Below are 17,294 nucleotides of genomic sequence, written 5' to 3' on the forward strand. Positions count from 1 at the left end.
CCTCTGTCTGCCGCATCAGAAAGTATATGAAAACTGTCAAATGCAATGTCCCGGAAAATGTAAAAGTCAGGAAATGTCCTGAAAAGTGTCAATGCCACAAAAATGTACCAAAAGGTGGCAAATTCATGTAAAAAAGGCTAGATGGGAGTTCTGTTGCTAGTAGTCTACATAGAGTAGAGCGAGTCTCATTTCAGAGAGGGATTTATTTCCTCAGTAATGAATTGTGCGGTCTAGAGAGGTTAACAGTCTACACAGTCTAGAGAGGTTAACAGTCTACACAGTCTAGAGAGGTTAACAGTCTACACAGTCTAGAGAGGTTAACAGTCTACACAGTCTAGAGAGGTTAACAGTCTAGAGAGGTTTAACAGTCTACACAGTCTAGAGAGGTTAACAGTATAGAGAGGTTTAACAGTCTACACAGTCTAGAAAGGTTAACAGTCTAGAGAGGTTAACAGTCTACACAGTCTAGAAAGGTTAACGGTCTAGAGAGGTTTAACAGTCTACACAGTCTAGAAAGGTTAACAGTCTAGAGAGGTTTAACAGTCTAGAGAGGTTTAACAGTCTACACAGTCTAGACAGGTTAGCAGTCTAGAGAGGTTTAACAGTCTACACAGTCTAGAGAGATTTAACAGTCTAGAGAGGTTAACAGTCTAGAGAGGTTAACAGTCTAGAGAGGTTTAACAGTCTAGAGAGGTTTAACAGCCTAGAGAGGTTTAACAGTCTACACAGTCTAGAGAGGTTTAACAGTCTACACAGTCTAGACAGGTTAGCAGTCTAGAGAGGTTTAACAGTCTACACAGTCTAGACAGGTTAGCAGTCTAGAGAGGTTTAACAGTCTAGAGAGGTTTAACACTCTAGAGAGGTTAGCAGTCTAGAGAGGTTTAACAGTCTACACAGTCTAGACAGGTTAGCAGTCTAGAGAGGTTTAACAGTCTACACAGTCTAGAGAGGTTTAATAGTCTACACAGTCTAGACAGGTTAGCAGTCTAGAGAGGTTTAACAGTCTACACAGTCCGTTGAGGCCTCTGTGCTCTTTCTCTGCCTCTGAGGAAACCAAGGTTGGTTCCCAAATGGCACGCTAATTCCAATATACTGTACTACTTCAACCAGAGATCTACAGTATGTACCCTGGCCAAACATAGGGTACTATTTAGGATACAGGGTGTTATTTGGGACACAACCCATGTTTCTGTCCTCCAGTGGCTCCAGACATAACACAAAGCAACCAGCCACATCACTGTTTCCACGTCATTAGGGTCGTTGTTAGTGGTTTACATTATGGGCCTAGGTGACTGGAGCAGGATAAATATTTTTATTCTGTTGGGTTATATGATCTTCCAGGAAGATAAAGAGTGAACTTATACTGTACAGCCATTATAGCTGAATCATGAAATAAGTGGCCCTTAGAGAGTGGTTAGGAAACTGCAAGTCAAATATTTTCACTCAATAATGTCAAGTCCAGTTCAATAATGTCAAGTCCAGTTCAATAATGTCAAGTCCAGTTCAATAATGTCAAGTCCAGTTCAATAATGTCAAGTCCAGTTCAATAATGCCAAGTACAGTTCAATAATGTCAAGTCCAGTTCAATAATGTCAAGTACAGTTCAATAATGTCAAGTACAGTTCAATAATGTCAAGTCCAGTTCAATAATGTCAAGTACAGTTCAATAATGTCAAGTACAGTTCAATAATGTCAAGTACAGTTCAATAATGTCAAGTCCAGTTTATCTGTGGGAGTTGAAGTTGTTTGAAGTGAAAGAATTATAGTACATTGACAGTTATACATTGACAGTTATACATTGACAGTTATCTTTAGACAGTAATAGCCTTAATGTAGGTCTGGTAAACCGTGTTCCATTGTATCCTATCATAACCTTTGTTACCCTGCTACCCCTACCCCCTTTCACCTGTTTCCCTTCCTGTCTCCCCTGCTACCCCTACCCCCTTTCACCTGTTTCCCTTACTGTCTCCCCTGCTACCCCTACCCCCTTTCACCTGTTTCCCTTCCTGTCTCCCCTGCTACCCCTACCCCCTTTCACCTGTTTCCCTTCCTGTCTCCCCTGCTACCCCTACCCCCTTTCACCTGTTTCCCTTCCTGTCTCCCCTGCTACCCCTACCCCATTCCACCTGTCTCCCTTCCTGTCTCCCCTGCTGCCCCTACCCCCTTTCACCTGTTTCCCTTCCTGTCTCCCCTGCTACCCCTACCCCCTTTCACCTGTTTCCCTTCCTGTCTCCCCTGCTACCCCTACCCCCTTTCACCTGTTTCCCTTACTGTCTCCCCTGCTACCCCATACCCCCTTTCACCTGTTTCCCTTCCTGTCTCCCCTGCTACCCCTACCCCCTTTCACCTGTTTCCCTTCCTGTCTCCCCTGCTACCCCTACCCCCTTTCACCTGTTTCCCTTCCTGTCTCCCCTGCTACCCCTACCCCCTTTCACCTGTTTCCCTTCCTGTCTCCCCTGCTACCCCTACCCCCTTTCACCTGTTTCCCTTCCTGTCTCCCCTGTTCTCCTCCTGTCTCCCCTGTTCTCCTCCTGTCTCCCCTGCTACCCCTACCCCCTTTCACCTGTTTCCCTTCCTGTCTCCCCTGCTACCCCTACCCCCTTTCACCTGTTTCCCTTCCTGTCTCCCCTGCTACCCCTACCCCCTTTCACCTGTTTCCCTTCCTGTCTCCCCTGCTACCCCATACCCCCTTTCACCTGTTTCCCTTCCTGTCTCCCCTGCTACCCCTACCCCCTTTCACCTGTTTCCCTTCCTGTCTCCCCTGCTACCCCTACCCCCTTTCACCTGTTTCCCTTCCTGTCTTCCCTGCTACCCCTACCCCCTTTCACCTGTCTCCCTTCCTGTCTCCCCTGCTACCCCTACCCCCTTTCACCTGTCTCCCTTCCTGTCTCCCCTGCTACCCCTACCCCCTTTCACCTGTTTCCCTTCCTGTCTCCCCTGCTACCCCTACCCCCTTTCACCTGTTTCCCTTCCTGTCTCCCCTGCTACCCCTACCCCCTTTCACCTGTCTCCCTTCCTGTCTCCCCTGCTACCCCTACCCCCTTTCACCTGTTTCCCTTCCTGTCTCCCCTGCTACCCCTACCCCATTCCACCTGTCTCCCTTCCTGTCTCCCCTGCTACCCCTACCCCCTTTCACCTGTTTCCCTTCCTGTCTCCCCTGCTACCCCTACCCCCTTTCACCTGTTTCCCTTCCTGTCTCCCCTGCTACCCCATACCCCCTTTCACCTGTTTCCCTTCCTGTCTCCCCTGCTACCTCTACCCCCTTTCACCTGTTTCCCTTCCTGTCTCCCCTGCTACCCCTACCCCCTTTCACCTGTTTCCCTTCCTGTCTCCCCTGCTACCCCTACCCCCTTTCACCTGTTTCCCTTCCTGTCTCCCCTGTTCTCCTCCTGTCTCCCCTGCTACCCCTACCACCTTTCACCTGTTTCCCTTCCTGTCTCCCCTGCTACCCCTACCCCCTTCCACCTGTCTCCCTTCCTGTCTCCCCTGCTACCCCTACCCCCTTTCACCTGTTTCCCCTCCTGTCTCCCCTGCTACCCCTACCCCCTTTCACCTGTTTCCCTTCCTGTCTCCCCTGCTACCCCTACCCCCTTTCACCTGTTTCCCTTCCTGTCTCCCCTGCTACCCCTACCCCCTTTCACCTGTCTCCCTTCCTGTCTCCCCTGCTACCCCTACCCCATTCCACCTGTCTCCCTTCCTGTCTCCCCTGCTACCCCTACCCCCTTTCACCTGTTTCCCTTCCTGTCTCCCCTGCTACCCCTACCCCCTTTCACCTGTTTCCCTTCCTGTCTCCCCTGCTACCCCATACCCCCTTTCACCTGTTTCCCTTCCTGTCTCCCCTGCTACCTCTACCCCCTTTCACCTGTTTCCCTTCCTGTCTCCCCTGCTACCCCTACCCCCTTTCACCTGTTTCCCTTCCTGTCTCCCCTGCTACCCCTACCCCCTTTCACCTGTTTCCCTTCCTGTCTCCCCTGTTCTCCTCCTGTCTCCCCTGCTACCCCTACCACCTTTCACCTGTTTCCCTTCCTGTCTCCCCTGCTACCCCTACCCCCTTCCACCTGTCTCCCTTCCTGTCTCCCCTGCTACCCCTACCCCCTTTCACCTGTTTCCCCTCCTGTCTCCCCTGCTACCCCTACCCCCTTTCACCTGTTTCCCTTCCTGTCTCCCCTGCTACCCCTACCCCCTTTCACCTGTTTCCCTTCCTGTCTCCCCTGCTACCCCTACCCCCTTTCACCTGTCTCCCTTCCTGTCTCCCCTGCTACCCCTACCCCCTTTCACCTGTTTCCCTTCCTGTCTCCCCTTCTACCCCTACCCCCTTTCACCTGTTTCCCTTCCTGTCTCCCCTGCTACCCCTACCCCCTTTCACCTGTTTCCCTTCCTGTCTTCCCTGCTACCCCTACCCCCTTTCACCTGTCTCCCTTCCTGTCTCCCCTGCTACCCCTACCCCCTTTCACCTGTTTCCCTTCCTGTCTCCCCTGCTACCTCTACCCCCTTTCACCTGTTTCCCTTCCTGTCTCCCCTGTTCTCCTCCTGTCTCCCCTGTTCTCCTCCTGTCTCCCCTGCTACCCCTACCCCCTTTCACCTGTTTCCCTTCCTGTCTCCCCTGCTACCCCTACCCCCTTCCACCTGTCTCCCTTCCTGTCTCCCCTGCTACCCCTACCCCCTTTCACCTGTTTCCCCTCCTGTCTCCCCTGCTACCCCTACCCCCTTTCACCTGTTTCCCTTCCTGTCTCCCCTGCTACCCCTACCCCCTTTCACCTGTTTCCCTTCCTGTCTCCCCTGCTACCCCTACCCCCTTTCACCTGTCTCCCTTCCGGTCTCCCCTGCTACCCCTACCCCCTTTCACCTGTTTCCCTTCCTGTCTCCCCTGCTACCCCTACCCCCTTTCACCTGTTTCCCTTCCTGTCTCCCCTGCTACCCCTACCCCCTTTCACCTGTTTCCCTTCCTGTCTCCCCTGCTACCCCTACCCCCTTCCACCTGTCTCCCTTCCTGTCTCCCCTGCTACCCCTACCCCCTTTCACCTGTTTCCCTTCCTGTCTCCCCTGCTACCCCTACCCCCTTTCACCTGTTTCCCTTCCTGTCTCCCCTGCTACCTCTACCCCCTTTCACCTGTTTCCCTTCCTGTCTCCCCTGCTACCCCTACCCCCTTTCACCTGTTTCCCTTCCTGTCTCCCCTGCTACCCCTACCCCCTTTCACCTGTTTCCCTTCCTGTCTCCCCTGCTACCCCTACCCCCTTTCACCTGTTTCCCTTCCTGTCTCCCCTGTTCTCCTCCTGTCTCCCCTGCTACCCCTACCCCCTTTCACCTGTTTCCCTTCCTGTCTCCCCTGCTACCCCTACCCCCTTTCACCTGTTTCCCTTCCTGTCTCCCCTGTTCTCCTCCTGTCTCCCCTGTTCTCCTCCTGTCTCCCCTGTTCTCCCCTCCTGTCTCCTCTGTTCTCCCCTCCTGTCTCCCCTGTTCTCCTCCTGTTTCCCCTGTTCTCCTCCTGTCTCCCCTGTTCTCCCCTTCTGTCTCCTCTGTTCTCCCCTCCCGTCTCCCCTGTTCTCCTCCTGTCTCCCCTGTTCTCCTCCTGTCTCCTCTGTTCTCCTCCTGTCTCCCCTGTTCTCCTCCTGTCTCCCCTGTTCTCCTCCTGTCTCCCCTGTTCTCCTCCTGTCTCCTCTGTCTCTCTCCCAGACATTGATGAGTGTGAGACTCCAGGGATCTGTATGAACGGCCACTGTGTGAATACGGAGGGGTCCTTCAGGTGTGAGTGTATGGCTGGTCTGGCCGTGGGTCTGGATGGCCGCGTCTGTGTCGGTGAGTGTCTCCTCTCTAGAATCTGATCTATGATCAATATATTATTGATTGATTGATTTGGTTTAATCAATCACAAATTCCCTTTTGGAACCCTTTTTTTCTAAGAGTGTGTGGTCATAGTATTGGTTTGGGACCATATTCCTGGTTTCACAATGTGAGTGGGCAGGCAGGAAGTGTACAGTTTGGGTCGACTGCATTCGTTCTGGATTATATCAGATCAGGGGAATGCTGCAATCCCTTCGATACACAACCCTGTTTGTTTCTCTGTTGTTTGTCTGAACGAGGGAGCGAGGGAGGGAGGGAGCGAGGGGGGAGGGAGGAGGGGAGGGAGCGAGGGAGGGAGGGAGCGAGGGGGGAGGGAGGAGGGGAGGGAGCGAGGGAGGAGGGGGGGAGGGAGGAGGGGGGAGGGAGGAGGGGGGAGGGAGGAAGGGGGGAGGGGAGGGAGGGAGGGAGCGAGGGGGGAGGGAGGAAGGGGGCAGGGGAGGGAGGGAGGGAGGGAGGAGGGGAAGGAGTGAGAGAAACAGGAAGAGATAGATTCATAGTTTTCTCTGTATCCTGATTCCAGACACACATATGCGCAGCACTTGTTATGGAGGATACAAGCGGGGACAGTGTGTGAAGCCATTCTTCGGAGCCGTGACCAAGTCAGAATGCTGCTGTGCCAGTGTGGAGTACGCCTTTGGAGAGTCCTGTCAACCATGCCCACCCCAAAACTCAGGTTCACACACACACACACACACACACACACACACACACACACACACACACACACACACACACACACACACACACACACACACACACACACACAACTGGGTCTACATAGCCACCACTCATGCTGTTGTCCTGAGTGAAGTGGATGATCCCAGCTACCTCCTTTGTCCCACCCCCCACACATGCGGTGACCTCACCCATTACAACCAGCATGTCCAGAGATACAACCTCTCTCATCATCACCCAGTGCCTGGGCTTACCTCCGCTGTACCCGCACCCCACCATACCCCTGTCTGCGCATTATGCCCTGAATATATTCTACCATGCCCAGAAACCTGCTCCTCTTATTCTCTGTCCCCAACGCCCTAGGCGACCAGTTTTGATAGCCTTCAGCCGCACCCTCATACTACTCCTTCTCTGTTCCGCGGGTGATGTGGAGGTAAACCCAGGCCCTGCATGTCCCCAGGCACCCTCATTTGTTGACTTCTGTGATCGAAAAAGCCTTGGTTTCATGCATGTCAACATCAGAAGCCTCCTCCCTAAGTGTGTCTTACTCACTGCTCTAGCACACTCTGCTAACCCTGATGTCCTTGCCGTGTCTGAATCCTGGCTCAGGAAGGCCACCAAAAATTCTGAGATTTCCATACCCAACTATAACATCTTCCGTCAAGATAGAACTGCCAAAGGGGGAGGAGTTGCAGTCTACTGCAGAGATAGCCTGCAAAGTAATGTCATACTCTCCAGGTCCATACCCAAACAGTTCGAACTACTAATTTTGAAAATTACTCTCTCCAGAAATAAGTCTCTCACTGTTGCCGCCTGCTACCGACCCCCCTCAGCTCCCAGCTGTGCCCTGGACACCATTTGTGAATTGATCGCCCCCCATCTAGCTTCAGAGTTTGTTCTGTTAGGTGACCTAAACTGGGATATGCTTAACACCCCGGCAGTCCTACAATCTAAGCTAGATGCCCTCAATCTCACTCAAATCATCAAGGAACCCACCAGGTACAACCCTAACTCTGTAAACAAGGGCACCCTCATTGACGTCATCCTGACCAACTGGCCCTCCAAATACACCTCCGCTGTCTACAACCAGGATCTCAGCGATCACTGCCTCATTGCCTGTATCCGCTACGGAGCCGCAGTCAAACGACCACCCCTCATCACTGTCAAACGCTCCCTAAAACACTTCTGTGAGCAGGCCTTTCTAATCGACCTGGCCCGGGTATCCTGGAAGGACATTGACCTCATCCCGTCAGTTGAGGATGCCTGGTCTTTCTTTAAAAGTAACTTCCTCACCATTTTAGATAAGCATGCTCCGTTCAAAAAATGCAGAACTAAGAACAGATATAGCCCCTGGTTCACTCCAGACCTGACTGCCCTCGACCAGCACAAAAACATCCTGTGGCGGACTGCGCTAACATCGAATAGTCCCCGCGATATGCAACTGTTCAGGGAAGTCAGGAACCAATACACACAGTCAGTCAGGAAAGCTAAAGCCAACTTCTTCAGGCAGAAGTTTGCATCCTGTAGCTCCAACTCCAAAAAGTTCTGGGACACTGTGAAGTCCATGGAGAACAAGAGCACCTCCTCCCAGCTGCCCACTGCACTGAGACTAGGTAACACGGTCACCACCGATAAATCCATGATTATCGAAAACTTCAACAAGCATTTCTCAACGGCTGGCCATGCCTTCCGCCTGGCTACTCCAACCTCGGACAACAGCTCCCCCCCCCCCGCAGCTACTCGCCCAAGCCTCTCCAGGTTCTCCTTTACCCAAATCCAGATAGCAGATGTCCTGAAAGAGCTGCAAAACCTGGACCCGTACAAATCAGCTGGGCTGGACAATCTGGACCCTCTATTCCTGAAACTATCCACCGCCATTGTCGCAACCCCTATTACCAGCCTGTTCAACCTCTCTTTCATATCGTCTGAGATCCCCAAGGATTGGAAAGCTGCCGCAGTCATCCCCCTCTTCAAAGGGGGCGACACCCTGGACCCAAACTGTTACAGACCTATATCCATCCTGCCCTGCCTATCTAAGGTTTTCGAAAGCCTAGTCAACAAACAGGTCACTGACCATCTTGAATCCCACCGTACCTTCTCCGCTGTGCAATCTGGTTTCCGAGCCGGTCACGGGTGTACCTCAGCCACGCTCAAGGTACTAAACGATATCATAACCGCCATCGATAAAAGACAGTACTGTGCAGCCGTCTTCATAGACCTTGCCAAGGCTTTCGACTCTGTCAATCACCGTATTCTTATCGGCAGACTCAGTAGCCTCGGTTTTTCGGATGACTGCCTTGCCTGGTTCACCAATTACTTTGCAGACAGAGTTCAGTGTGTCAAATCGGAGGGCATGCTGTCCGGTCCTCTGGCAGTCTCTATGGGGGTGCCACAGGGTTCAATTCTCGGGCCGACTCTTTTCTCTGTATATATCAATGATGTTTCTCATGCTGCGGGCGATTCCCTGATCCACCTCTACGCAGACGACACCATTCTATATACTTCCGGCCCGTCCTTGGACACTGTGCTATCTAACCTCCAAACGAGCTTCAATGCCATACAGCACTCCTTCCGTGGCCTCCAACTGCTCTTAAACGCTAGTAAAACCAAATGCATGCTTTTCAACCGTTCGCTGCCTGCACCCGCACGCCTGACCAGCATCACCACCCTGGATGGTTCCGACCTTGAATATGTGGACATCTATAAGTACCTAGGTGTCTGGCTAGACTCTAAACTCTCCTTCCAGACCCATATCAAACATCTCCAATCGAAAATCAAATCAAGAGTCGGCTTTCTATTCCGCAACAAAGCCTCCTTCACTCACGCCGCCAAACTTACCCTAGTAAAACTGACTATCCTACCGATCCTCGACTTCGGCGACGTCATCTACAAAATTGCTTCCAACACTCTACTCAGCAAACTGGATGCAGTTTATCACAGTGCCATCCGTTTTGTCACTAAAGCACCTTATACCACCCACCACTGCGACTTGTATGCTCTAGTCGGCTGGCCCTCGCTACATATTCGTCGCCAGACCCACTGGCTCCAGGTCATCTACAAGTCCATGCTAGGTAAAGCTCCGCCTTATCTCAGTTCACTGGTTACGATGGCAACACCCATCCGTAGCACGCGCTCCAGCAGGTGTATCTCACTGATCATCCCTAAAGCCAACACCTCATTTGGCCGCCTTTCGTTCCAGTTCTCTGCTGCCTGTGACTGGAACGAACTGCAAAAATCGCTGAAGTTGGAGACTTTTATCTCCCTCACCAACTTCAAACATCTGCTATCTGAGCAGCTAACCGATCGCTGCAGCTGTACATAGTCTATTGGTAAATAGCCCACCCATTTTCACCTACCTCACCCCCATACTGTTTTTATTTATTTATTTTTATTTTTCTGCTCTTTTGCACACCAATATCTCTACCTGTACATAACCATCTGATCACTTATCACTCCAGTGTTAATCTGCATAATTGTAATTATTTGCCTACCTCATGCCTTTTGCACACAATGTATATATAGACTCCCCTTTTTTTCTACTGTGTTATTGACTTGTTAATTGTTTACTCCATGTGTAACTCTGTGTTGTCTGTTCACACTGCTATGCCTTATCTTGGCCAGGTCGCAGTTGCAAATGAGAACTTGTTCTCAACTAGCCTACCTGGTTAAATAAAGGTGAAATAAAAATAAAAAAAAAAAGTAATACCACAGACCAGCTGATGTCCAACAGACAGAGCGATATGAGGGACACACTCTTGAGGCATCAAGATGGAGTCTGCAGTTTGACATTCACTCTGTCTGAGTCATGATTACAGAGATTGATATTCACGGCTGTTCCGGCTATGACAAAGTAACAGCGTTACCATGCACTGATGTTCTATGGTTGGTAACTATAACTACCACCCCCTCCACTCTTCCACCTCCACTCCTCCACCCCCCTCCACCTCCACTCCTCCACCATTCCTCCACCCCCACCCTACCACCCCCTCCACTCCTCCACCTCCACTCCTCCACCCCCCTCCACCTCCACTCCTCCACCTCCATCCCCACTCCTCCACCCCCACTCCTCCACCTCCATTCCTCCACCCCCACCCTGCCACCCCCTCCACTCCTCCACCCCCACTCCTCCACTCTGCCACCCCCCTCTACCCCTCTACCCCCACTCCTCCACTCCTCCACCCTGCCACCCCCCTCCACCCCCACTCCTCCACCCTGCCACCCCCTCCACTCCTCCACCCCCACTCCTCCATACTGCCACCCCCCTCCACCCCTCCACCTCGCCACACATAATAACACTACAACCAGTCATTTCTCATTAGCTCTTCCTGTTAAAGTCTGTATCAAAAAGACGCCAAAGTTCCACCACATTAAGGGGTCATTTCATATATATCCAGACCAAATGAGAAAGCATGGAAACGGATAATAACATGGTATGAAATTACTTGCTCTGAGATCTCTGGATGTTGGCAAATGTGATGTTTTCACAAAACGCTGTTATTTCGTTTAGTAGTTTCACTAACCCCTGTGTGTGTGTGTGTGTGTGTGTGTGTGTGTGTGTGTGTGTGTGTGTGTGTGTGTGTGTGTGTGTGTGTGTGTGTGTTTTGCAGCTGAGTTCCTGGCCCTGTGTAGTAATGGCCCCGGCACCACCAGCGATGGCAGAGGTAACGATCAAAAACGTCTCTCTCTCCCAGATATTAACCTTGTGTGCCTGTGTGTTTATCTCTCCCAGATATTAACCTTGTGTGCCTGTGTGTTTATCTCTCCCAGATATTAACCTTGTGTGCCTGTGTGTTTATCTCTCCCAGATATTAACCTTGTGTGTTTGTGTGTATATCTCTCCCAGATATTAACCTTGTGTGCCTGTGTGTTTGTGTGTTTATCTCTCCCAGATATTAACCTTGTGTGCCTGTGTGTTTGTGTGTTTATCTCTCCCAGATATTAACCTTGTGTGCCTGTGTGTTTGTGTGTTTATCTCTCCCAGATATTAACCTTGTGTGTTTGTGTGTTTATCTCTCCCAGATATTAACCTTGTGTGCCTGTGTGTTTATCTCTCCCAGATATTAACCTTGTGTGTTTGTGTGTATATCTCTCCCAGATATTAACCTTGTGTGCCTGTGTGTTTGTGTGTTTATCTCTCCCAGATATTAACCTTGTGTGCCTGTGTGTTTGTGTGTTTATCTCTCCCAGATATTAACCTTGTGTGCCTGTGTGTTTGTGTGTTTATCTCTCCCAGATATTAACCTTGTGTGTTTGTGTGTTTATCTCTCCCAGATATTATCCTTGTGTGCCTGTGTGTTTGTGTATATATCTCTCCCAGATATTATCCTTGTGTGCCTGTGTGTTTGTGTATATATCTCTCCCAGATATTAACCTTGTGTGCCTGTGTGTTTGTCTCTCCCAGATATTAATCTTGTGTGCCTGTGTGTTTGTGTGTCTGTGTGTTTATCTCTCCCAGATATTAACCTTGTGTGCCCGTGTGTTTGTGTGTTTATCTCTCCCAGATATTATCCTTGTGTGCCTGTGTGTATATCTCTCCCAGATATTATCCTTGTGTGCCTGTGTGTTTGTGTATATATCTCTCCCAGATATTAACCTTGTGTGCCTGTGTGTTTATCTCTCCCAGATATTAACCTTGTGTGTTTGTGTGTTTATCTCTCCCAGATATTAACCTTGTGTGCCTGTGTGTTTGTGTGTTTATCTCTCCCAGATATTATCCTTGTGTGCCTGTGTGTTTGTGTATATATCTCTCCCAGATATTAACCTTGTGTGCCTGTGTGTATATCTCTCCCAGATATTAATCTTGTGTGCCTGTGTGTTTGTCTCTCCCAGATATTAACCTTGTGTGTTTGTGTGTTTATCTCTCCCAGATATTATCCTTGTGTGCCTGTGTGTTTGTGTATATATCTCTCCCAGATATTAATCTTGTGTGCCTGTGTGTTTGTGTGTCTGTGTGTTTATCTCTCCCAGATATTAACCTTGTGTGCCTGTGTGTTTATCTCTCCCAGATATTAACCTTGTGTGTTTGTGTGTATATCTCTCCCAGATATTAATGAGTGTGCTCTGGACCCGGACATCTGTCAGAACGGTGTGTGTGAGAACATGCTGAGGACCTATAAGTGTAACTGTAACATGGGCTTTGAGGTGGACACCACTGGAAAACACTGTGTTGGTAAGTCCCATGATGTATCCTTAAAATGACTGGGTTATCCTAATGTTGCTATCCCTGTCTGTCTGTCTGTCTGTCTGTCTGTCTGTCTGTCTGTCTGTCTGTCTGTCTGTCTGTCTGTCTGTCTGTCTGTCTGTCTGTCTGTCTGTCTGTCTCTTGAGACATACTGTAGATGAATGTATCAACCGTAGAGATCGTATTAAATGAGTTCTAAGATATCATTCTGTGGTATTACCTCCGTCTGTGTATCTGTCTCCTCTCAGACATAGATGAGTGTGCAGTGAACAGGTTACTGTGTGACAACGGCCTGTGCAGGAACACTCCAGGTAGTTTCACCTGCCACTGTCCCACCGGCTTCCTGTTCCACGCTGAGACGGATGTCTGTGAAGGTGAGATACACTGGCCCAGACCAGTTACTGTCTGTCCGTCTGTCTGTCAGGGTTGGGTTTAATCACATTTAAAGTTCAGAGATTTGGAATTGGAATTTCAAGGTACTTCCGTAATTGTCTGGAATTTAAATGTGGTTGACCCCCAGCCCTGCTGTCGGTCTGTCACACAGAAGACGTGTTAGAAGCTTGTCAGGAGTAGAAAGAAAGACGTGGTAACACATCTTCCTGTAGATATTGATTTGTGGATTATTTTCTCCTCTAATTCATATAGATGTGTGTGTGTTTCTTGTCGATATTAATGAATATGTGTTGTCTCCTGCAGACATTGATGAGTGTGAGTCGAAGCCGTGTGTGAACGGGGACTGTAAGAACAGCCCGGGGTCCTACGTGTGTCTCTGCTCAGCAGGCAGCACGCTGGACGCCTCTGGAACACAGTGTATAGGTACGTGAGTATAACAACCCCTGCTGTTTGTGTGTGTGTGTGTTTGTGAGAGGATGTTACTTTTGACCAGAGGGGACTACTATCTGAGGGGCTAAAATGGCAGCTGTGAAATGTTATGATGTGTATTAGTACAGTCCTCTGCCCTCCCTCTCCCTGTCCCTGTAGAGACCAGTAAAGGCACATGTTGGCTGAAGGTGATTAACGGACGCTGTGAGATCAACATCAACGGAGCCACTCTGAAATCCCACTGCTGTTCCACACTGGGAGAGGCCTGGGGAAGTCCCTGTGCCAAGTGTGAACCAGGTTAGTGGGAACCTACAGAACCATATAGAACCATATGGAACATCTAGAATCTCTAGAACTTATAGAACCTATTTAACCTGTAGCCCTTCTCTGGGGAGAGGCCTGGGGAAGAACCTGTGCCTAGTGTGAACCAGGTGAGAATTACAACCTGTACTATAGCTAGGTGAGAATTAGAACTTGTACTGAAGCTAGGTGAGAATTAGAACCTGTATTGAAGCTAGGTGAGAATTAGAACCTGTACTGTAGCTAGGTGAGAATTAGAACCTATACTGTAGCTAGGTGAGAATTAGAACCTGTACTGTAGCTAGGTGAGAATTAGAACCTGTACTGTAGCTAGGTGAGGGTTAGAACCTGTACTGTAGCTAGGTGAGGGTTAGAACCTGTACTGTAAGTAGGTGAGAATTACAACCTGTACTGTAGCTAGGTGAGAATTAGAACCTATACTGTAGCTAGGTGAGGGTTAGAACCTGTACTGTAACTAGGTGAGAATTAGAACCTATACTGTAGCTAGGTGAGGGTTAGAACCTGTACTTTAGCTAGGTGAGGGTTAAAACCTATACTGTAGCTAGGTGAGAATTAGAACCTGTACTGTAGCTAGGTGAGAATTAGAACCTGTACTGTAGCTAGGTGAGGGTTAGAACCTGTACTGTAGCTAGGTGAGGGTTAGAACCTGTACTGTAAGTAGGTGAGAATTACAACCTGTACTGTAGCTAGGTGAGAATTAGAACCTATACTGTAGCTAGGTGAGGGTTAGAACCTGTACTGTAACTAGGTGAGAATTAGAACCTATACTGTAGCTAGGTGAGGGTTAGAACCTGTACTGTAACTAGGTGAGAATTACAACCTGTACTGTACCTAGGTGAGAATTAGAACCTGTACTGTAGCTAGGTGAGAATTAGAACCTGTACTGTACCTAGGTGAGAATTACAACCTGTACTGTGCCTAGGTAGAATTACAACCTGTACTGTACCTAGGTAGAATTACAACCTGTACTGTAGCTAGGTGAGAATTACAACCTGTACTGTACCTAGGTAGAATTACAACCTGTACTGTAACTAGGTGAGAAATACAACCTGTACTGTAGCTAGGTAGAATTACAAACTGTACTGTAGCTAGGTGAGAATTACAACCTGTACTGTAACTAGGTGAGAATTACAACCTGTACTGTACCTAGGTAGAATTACAACCTGTACTGTAGCTAGGTAGAATTACAACCTGTACTGTAGCTAGGTGAGAATTACAACCTGTACTGTAACTAGGTGAGAATTACAACCTGTACTGTACCTAGGTAGAATTACAACCTGTACTGTAGCTAGGTAGAATTACAACCTGTACTGTACCTAGGTAGAATTACAACCTGTACTGTATCTAGGTGAGAATTACAACCTGTACTGTACCTAGGTAGAATTACAACCTGTACTGTAGCTAGGTAGAATTACAACCTGTACTGTAGCTAGGTGAGAATTACAACCTGTCCTGTAGCTAGGTAGAATTACAACCTGTACTGTAGCTAGGTATAATTACAACCTGTACTGTACCTAGGTAGAATTACAACCTGTACTGTACCTAGGTAGAATTACAACCTGTACTGTAGCTAGGTAGAATTACAACCTGTACTGTACCTAGGTAGAATTACAACCTGTACTGTAGCTAGGTAGAATTACAACCTGTACTGTACCTAGGTAGAATTACAACCTGTACTGTAGCTAGGTAGAATTACAACCTGTACTGTAACTAGGTGAGAATTACAACCTGTACTGTACCTAGGTAGAATTACAACCTGTACTGTAGCTAGGTGAGAATTACAACCTGTACTGTAGCTAGGTAGAATTACAACCTGTACTGTAGCTAGGTAGAATTACAACCTGTACTGTAACTAGGTGAGAATTACAACCTGTACTTTAGCTAGGTAGAATTACAACCTGTACTGTAGCTAGGTGAGAATTACAACCTGTACTGTAGCTAGGTAGAATTACAACCTGTACTGTAGCTAGGTGAGAATTACAACCTGTACTGTACCTAGGTAGAATTACAACCTGTACTGTAGCTAGGTGAGAATTACAACCTGTACTGTACCTAGGTAGAATTACAACCTGTACTGTACCTAGGTAGAATTACAACCTGTACTGTAGCAAGGTAGAATTACAACCTGTACTGTACCTAGGTAGAATTACAACCTGTACTGTAGCTAGGTAGAATTACAACCTGTACTGTACCTAGGTAGAATTACAACCTGTACTGTAGCTAGGTAGAATTACAACCTGTACTGTAACTAGGTGAGAATTACAACCTGCACTGTACCTAGGTAGAATTACAACCTGTACTGTAGCTAGGTGAGAATTACAACCTGTACTGTAGCTAGGTCGAATTACAACCTGTACTGTAGCTAGGTAGAATTACAACCTGTACTGTAACTAGGTGAGAATTACAACCTGTACTGTAGCTATGTAGAATTACAACCTGTACTGTAGCTAGGTAGAATTACAAACTGTACTGTAGCTAGGTGAGAATTACAACCTGTACTGTAACTAGGTGAGAATTACAACCTGTACTGTACCTAGGTAGAATTACAACCTGTACTGTAGCTAGGTAGAATTACAACCTGTACTGTAGCTAGGTGAGAATTATAACCTGTACTGTAACTAGGTGAGAATTACAACCTGTACTGTACCTAGGTAGAATTACAACCTGTACTGTAGCTAGGTAGAATTACAACCTGTACTGTACCTAGGTAGAATTACAACCTGTACTGTAGCTAGGTGAGAATTACAACCTGTACTGTACCTAGGTAGAATTACAACCTGTACTGTAGCTAGGTAGAATTACAACCTGTACTGTAGCTAGGTGAGAATTACAACCTGTCCTGTAGCTAGGTAGAATTACAACCTGTACTGTAGCTAGGTATAATTACAACCTGTACTGTAACTAGGTGAGAATTACAACCTGTACTGAAGCTATGTAGAATTACAACCTGTACTGTAGCTAGGTAGAATTACAACCTGTACTGTAGCTAGGTGAGAATTACAACCTGTACTGTAGCTAGGTAGAATTACAAACTGTACTGTAGCTAGGTGAGAATTACAACCTGTACTGTAACTAGGTGAGAATTACAACCTGTACTGTACCTAGGTAGAATTACAACCTGTACTGTAGCTAGGTAGAATTACAACCTGTACTGTAGCTAGGTGAGAATTATAACCTGTACTGTAACTAGGTGAGAATTACAACCTGTACTGTACCTAGGTAGAATTACAACCTGTACTGTAGCTAGGTAGAATTACAACCTGTACTGTACCTAGGTAGAATTACAACCTGTACTGTAGCTAGGTGAGAATTACAACCTGTACTGTACCTAGGTAGAATTACAACCTGTACTGTAGCTAGGTAGAATTACAACCTGTACTGTAGCTAGGTGAGAATTACAACCTGTCCTGTAGCTAGGTAGAATTACAACCTGTACTGTAGCTAGGTATAATT

General features: G+C 48.2%; 1 protein-coding gene across 3 annotated transcripts in view; it reads left to right on the forward strand.

Annotated features, from left to right (window-relative positions):
• The window catches only part of LOC110516722 (fibrillin-1-like), a 155,283-nt gene that overhangs the window by 47,358 nt on the left and 90,631 nt on the right, over positions 1-17,294 (forward strand). For 2 of the 3 annotated variants that reach the window (XM_036963534.1, XM_036963533.1), the window contains exons 16-22: positions 5,675-5,797; positions 6,363-6,515; positions 11,125-11,178; positions 12,561-12,686; positions 12,947-13,072; positions 13,395-13,514; positions 13,680-13,817. In XM_036963534.1, the coding sequence (XP_036819429.1) occupies positions 5,675-5,797; positions 6,363-6,515; positions 11,125-11,178; positions 12,561-12,686; positions 12,947-13,072; positions 13,395-13,514; positions 13,680-13,817 (840 nt within the window). The remainder of the gene's footprint in view (positions 1-5,674; positions 5,798-6,362; positions 6,516-11,124; positions 11,179-12,560; positions 12,687-12,946; positions 13,073-13,394; positions 13,515-13,679; positions 13,818-17,294) is intronic. The other variant, XM_036963535.1, reaches the window with a different exon arrangement.

Source organism: Oncorhynchus mykiss, chromosome 26, assembly GCF_013265735.2.
Source record: "Oncorhynchus mykiss isolate Arlee chromosome 26, USDA_OmykA_1.1, whole genome shotgun sequence".
Classification (NCBI taxonomy): Eukaryota; Metazoa; Chordata; class Actinopteri; order Salmoniformes; family Salmonidae; genus Oncorhynchus; species Oncorhynchus mykiss.